The sequence below is a fragment of the Symphodus melops genome (assembly GCF_947650265.1).
Source record: "Symphodus melops genome assembly, chromosome: 21".
NCBI lineage: Eukaryota > Metazoa > Chordata > Actinopteri > Labriformes > Labridae > Symphodus > Symphodus melops.
In genome coordinates, this window is record NC_136711.1 from 20,834,265 (window position 1) to 20,840,264 (window position 6,000).

At 50.0% G+C, this 6,000-nt stretch overlaps 1 protein-coding gene across 1 annotated transcript; it reads left to right on the top strand.

Annotated features, from left to right (window-relative positions):
- Positions 1–712: 712 nt before the first annotated feature.
- On the top strand, positions 713–4,223 carry LOC306842262 (charged multivesicular body protein 6-like; the record flags this gene model as incomplete). The annotated part of the gene is given in 8 exon segments (XM_079372389.1): positions 713–997; positions 2,516–2,625; positions 2,740–2,827; positions 2,933–3,019; positions 3,764–3,829; positions 3,916–3,960; positions 3,962–3,997; positions 4,113–4,223. Coding segments are annotated over 8 exon segments (603 nt in total). The 5' UTR covers positions 713–937.
- Positions 4,224–6,000: the final 1,777 nt, after the last annotated feature.

Genomic DNA, 6,000 nt, shown 5'->3' on the forward strand with positions numbered 1-6,000 from the left:
GGCAGGTTGGGTATGTGTGTTTTGGGGGGGGGGGGTCTCTTAGGGCAGGTTGGGTATGTGTGTTTGGGGGGGGTCTCTTAGGGCAGGTTGGGTATGTGTGTGTTTGGGGGGGGTCTCTTAGGGCAGGTTGGGTATGTGTGTTTTGGGGGGGGGGTCTCTTAGGGCAGGTTGGGTATGTGTGTGTTTGGGGGGGGTCTCTTAGGGCAGGTTGGGTATGTGTGTGTTTGGGGGGGGTCTCTTAGGGCAGGTTGGGTATGTGTGTGTTTGGGGGGGGGGTCTCTTAGGGCAGGTTGGGTATGTGTGTGTTTGGGGGGGGTCTCTTAGGGCAGGTTGGGTATGTGTGTTTTGGGGGGGGGGGTCTCTTAGGGCAGGTTGGGTATGTGTGTGTTTGGGGGGGTCTCTTAGGGCAGGTTGGGTATGTGTGTGTTTGGGGGGGTCTCTTAGGGCAGGTTGGGTATGTGTGTTTTGGGGGGGGGGGTCTCTTAGGGCAGGTTGGGTATGTGTGTGTTTGGGGGGGGTCTCTTAGGGCAGGTTGGGTATGTGTGTTTTGGGGGGGGGGGTCTCTTAGGGCAGGTTGGGTATGTGTGTGTTTGGGGGGGTCTCTTAGGGCAGGTTGGGTATGTGTGTTTGGGGGAGGGATGCAGATTCGTCATGTGACCACAGGAGGGCGCTCGTGTCTTTAGATCTGTTGTGTTTCACGTCAGCAGACTTTAATATGAAAGATCTGCCATGGTGAACAGGGACTCCATATATCTCGCAGTTTCATGTTTGTCCCTGGCCGGACTCCGTCCTTCCTGCTGTGGGTGTGGACCGTAAAGGTGACGTCACAGTAATGGAGGCGCTGCTCTCTCTTCTGTGATTAAGTGAAATAAGTTTAAACCGGATTAAGTTCCCGGTTCCTCCCGGTGCTGAAGGAACGTGGTGATGCGGAGTCAGGATGGGAAACCTGTTCGGGAAGAAGAAGAGTCGCGTGACGGAAGAAGACAGGGCGGTGCTCGTGAGTCTGTTAGCATGTAGCATGCTAATGAGTTAGTGTTCGATACATTTGTAATTTATCAGATTAAGACGTTCAAAATGACGTGTTTGATGACGTCAGTTAAACAGTTTGACAGGTGATAATGTGGCTGAAAGGTGAACATGTCATTTATCACGCGTTGTAGATATAGATGTATGTCTATAGATCACGGGTAGATATATAACTATAGATCACGTTGTAGATGTATATCTATAAATCTTATGTTGTAGACATATATATAACACATTTGGCTTTCTCTTAAAGGAGCAGTCTGTAGCTTCGCCCTAGTGTTTAAAATGAGTACTGCAGTCTAAACTCTAATCATCACAGAGAGCTGTCTCCCCCCCTCCTCTCACACAGGTCAGCATGTGGTGGACACTGTAGCTTCAGTGTTTAGCCAGCTCAGCATGTAGAGACACTGTAGCTTCAGTATTTAGCCAGCTCAGCATGTGGTGGACACTGTAGCTTCAGTGTTTAGCCAGCTCAGCATGTGGTGGACACTGTAGCTTCAGTGTTTAGCCAGCTCTGCATGTAGAGACACTGTAGCTTCAGTGTTTAGCCAGCTCAGCATGTGGTGGACACTGTAGCTTCAGTATTTAGCCAGCTCTACATGTGGTGGACACTGTAGCTTCAGTATTTAGCCAGCTCAGCATGTGGTGGACACTGTAGCTTCAGTGTTTAGCCAGCTCAGCATGTGGTGGACACTGTAGCTTCAGTGTTTAGCCAGCTCTGCATGTAGAGACACTGTAGCTTCAGTGTTTAGCCAGCTCAGCATGTGGTGGACACTGTAGCTTCAGTATTTAGCCAGCTCTACATGTGGTGGACACTGTAGCTTCAGTATTTAGCCAGCTCAGCATGTGGTGGACACTGTAGCTTCAGTGTTTAGCCAGCTCTACATGTGGTGGACACTGTAGCTTCAGTGTTTAGCCAGCTCTGCATGTCTTGGACACTGTAGCTTCAGTGTTTAGCCAGCTCTGCATGTAGAGACACTGTAGCTTCAGTGTTTAGCCAGCTCTGCATGTGGTGGACATGTTATTGTGCTCAGGTCTAAATGAACTAACCAAGGGAAGAAAATAGAAGAAGCCGTAGTTTGCACATTAACACTAATAAGCCATTTTGTCCTTCCTGCATTTGTTACTGCAGCTGTGTAACTTTAGTCTTTGAGCCTGTTTGTCTTAAACTTATTTATATTGTTAATATAGGTTGTAGTTTTTGTGAATATATATGATATAGATATGATGATCTGCTGACGGCAAACTCAGTGACGATTGTGATAGGTTATATGAAGATAACTCCGCCCCCTTTATGTGCTCTTGGTAACTCTGGGTTGACCAATCAGGTTGATAACCAGCATCGTAGGACTGATAGTCACGATCTCTGATGTCAGGGTTAGTGAAGCCAGATCACCCAGAGAGGCCCTGGATATGTGGACCTCACTTCGTAGTCCAGGCCCCTGATAACTGCTCTTATCTGTGGTTTATACCTCGTCTGTCTTTGCAGCAACTGAAACAGCAAAGAGATAAACTGAGACAGTACCAGAAAAGAATCAACCTGCAGCTGGAGAAGGAGCGACTGCTCGCCAAACAGCTGCTGAGAGACGGAAAGAAAGAGTGAGTCTCCACAGTGGAAGCTGATCTTTTTTGGTCCTTCCTTTAATCTTCATTAAAAGCTTGTTTCCATGTTGTTGATTTATTGTAATCTGAGCGTCTGTTGGACTCTGACAGGAAAGCCCTCCTTTTGCTCAAAAAGAAGCGTTACCAGGAGCAGCTCCTGGACAAGACGGAGAACCAGATCGGGAACCTGGAGCGCTTGGTGAGTGACCTACAGGGTCCCACTGAACGGCTGCTGACCCTAACCCTGATACCTCAGATGATCAAATGAAACTCACAGCTTCTCTCCTGTTTCTGTTTCTCTCAGGTTCAGGATCTGGAGTTTACGCAGATTGAACAGAAAGTCATCAACGGCTTGAAAGTTGGAAACGACTGTTTGAAGAAAATGCACGAGGTACAGACCCCTCATTCAGTCTGTGTTAGACCCCTGACACTGTTTGACCTCAGTCTGTGTTAGACCCCTGACACTGTTTGACCTCAGTGTGTGTTAGACCCCTGACACTGTTTGACCTCAGTCTGTGTTAGACCCCTGACACTGTTTGACCTCAGTGTGTGTTAGACCCCTGACACTGTTTGACCTCAGTCTGTGTTAGACCCCTGACACTGTTTGACCTCAGTGTGTGTTAGACCCCTGACACTGTTTGACCTCATTCAGTCTGTGTTAGACCCCTGACACTGTTTGACCTCACTCTGTGTTAGACCCCTGACACTGTTTGACCTCACTCTGTGTTAGACCCCTGACACTGTTTGACCTCACTCTGTGTTAGACCCCTGACACTGTTTGACCTCACTCTGTGTTAGACCCCTGACACTGTTTGACCTCAGTCTGTGTTAGACCCCTGACACTGTTTGACCTCAGTGTGTGTTAGACCCCTGACACTGTTTGACCTCAATTCAGTCTGTGTTAGACCCCTGACACTGTTTGACCTCACTCTGTGTTAGACCCCTGACACTGTTTGACCTCATTCAGTCTGTTAGACCCCTGACACTGTTTGACCTCAGTCTGTGTTAGACCCCGACACTGTTTGACCTCAGTCTGTGTTAGACCCCTGACACTGTTTGACCTCAGTCTGTGTTTAGAGCCCGTTACACCTTTTGTCCTTGTAACAATGTCCTCTTGTTGTTTGTTCGATGTCAGGTGATGTCTATCGAAGAGGTCGAGCGTATCATGGATGAAACTCAAGATGCCATCGAGTACCAAAGAGTAGGTGGACTCTCAGAGTGTTTACTAAACGTGACATATAAACGGACAATGATGACGTGCTAACCGAGAGCTTGTTGTCTGTGCAGCAAATCGACGATATGCTGGCCGGCTCGTTGTCTCCAGAAGATGAAGGATGCTGTTCTGGCCGAGTTGGAGGCCATCACTCAGGTGTGTTTGAGATGTAATCCATGTGAGCTCTGCTGTCTGTCTGATGGCGGCGGCGTCACCATAGTTTAAATCATAAACTTAATGAAGTTATTAATAAGCTGTTCTGACACCACAGGGCGACGTGGAGCTGCCTGATGTTCCTGCACACGACTTACCTGAAGTCCCTGAGGACGCTGAGAAGAAACCAGGTTTGTGTTCTCCTCGCACTTTGGCAACCTGCTGCTGAGCTGCGTCCTGATATTATTCCAGACACACGGTATCTTCATGCATTTATCTTTACAGGACTTCATTCAATATACATGTCAGACTAAACCCTACATCTAAGCAGAGGTCTCAGGTGAAGCAGAGGTCTCAGGTGAAGCAGAGGTCTCATGTGAAGCAGAGGTCTCAGGTGAAGCAGAGGTCTCAGGTGAAGCAGAGGTCTCAGGTGAAGCAGAGGTCTCATGTGAAGCAGAGGTCTCAGGTGAAGCAGAGGTCTCAGGTGAAGCAGAGGTCTCAGGTGTTGAGGTGAAGCAGAGGTCTCAGGTGTTCAGGTGAAGCAGAGGTCTCAGGTGAAGCAGAGGTCTCAGGTGTTGAGGTGAAGCAGAGGTCTCAGGTGAAGCAGAGGTCTCAGGTGTTCAGGTGAAGCAGAGGTCTCAGGTGAAGCAGAGGTCTCAGGTGAAGCAGAGGTCTCGGGTGAAGCAGAGGTCTCAGGTGTTAAGGTGAAGCAGAGGTCTCAGGTGAAGCAGAGGTCTCAGGTGAAGCAGAGGTCTCAGGTGTTCAGGTGAAGCAGAGGTCTCAGGTGAAGCAGAGGTCTCAGGTGAAGCAGAGGTCTCAGGTGTTAAGGTGAAGCAGAGGTCTCAGGTGTTGAGGTGAAGCAGAGGTCTCAGGTGTTGAGGTGAAGCAGAGGTCTCAGGTGAAGCAGAGGTCTCAGGTGTTGAGGTGAAGCAGAGGTCTCAGGTGAAGCAGGGGTCTCAGGTGAAGCAGAGGTCTCAGGTGTTGAGGTGAAGCAGAGGTCTCAGGTGAAGCAGAGGTCTCAGGTGAAGCAGAGGTCTCAGGTGAAGCAGAGGTCTCAGGTGAAGCAGGGGTCTCAGGTGAAGCAGAGGTCTCAGGTGTTGAGGTGAAGCAGAGGTCTCAGGTGAAGCAGAGGTCTCAGGTGTTGAGGTGAAGCAGAGGTCTCAGGTGAAGCAGAGGTCTCAGGTGAAGCAGGGGTCTCAGGTGAAGCAGAGGTCTCGGGTGAAGCAGAGGTCTCAGGTGAAGCAGGGTCTCAGGTGAAGCAGAGGTCTCGGTGAAGCAGAGGTCTCAGGTGAAGCAGAGGTCTCAGGTGAAGCAGAGGTCTCAGGTGTTGAGGTGAAGCAGAGGTCTCAGGTGAAGCAGAGGGTCTCAGGTGAAGCAGAGGTCTCAGGTGTGAGTGAAGCAGAGGTCTCAGGTGAAGCAGGGGTCTCAGGTGAAGCAGAGGTCTCAGGTGAAGCAGAGTCTCAGTGTTGAGGTGAAGCAGAGGTATCAGGTGTTCAGGTGAAGCAGAGGTCTCAGGTGAAGCAGAGGTCTCAGGTGAAGCAGAGGTCTCAGGTGAAGCAGAGGTCTCAGGTGAAGCAGAGGTCTCAGGTGTTGAGGTGAAGCAGAGGTATCAGGTGTTCAGGTGAAGCAGAGGTCTCAGGTGAAGCAGAGGTCTCAGGTGAAGCAGAGGTCTCAGGTGAAGCAGAGGTCTCAGGTGTTGAGGTGAAGCAGAGGTCTCAGGTGTTCAGGTGAAGCAGAGGTCTCAGGTGAAGCAGAGGTCTCAGGTGAAGCAGAGGTCTCAGTGTGAGGTGAAGCAGAGGTCTCAGGTGAAGCAGAGGTCTCAGGTGAAGCAGAGGTCTCAGGTGAAGCAGAGGTCTCAGGTGAAGCAGAGGTCTCAGGTGAAGCAGAGGTCTCAGGTGTTAAGGTGAAGCAGAGGTCTCAGGTGTTGAGGTGAAGCAGAGGTCTCAGGTGAAGCAGAGGTCTCAGGTGTTGAGGTGAAGCAGAGGTCTCAGGTGAAGCAGAGGTCT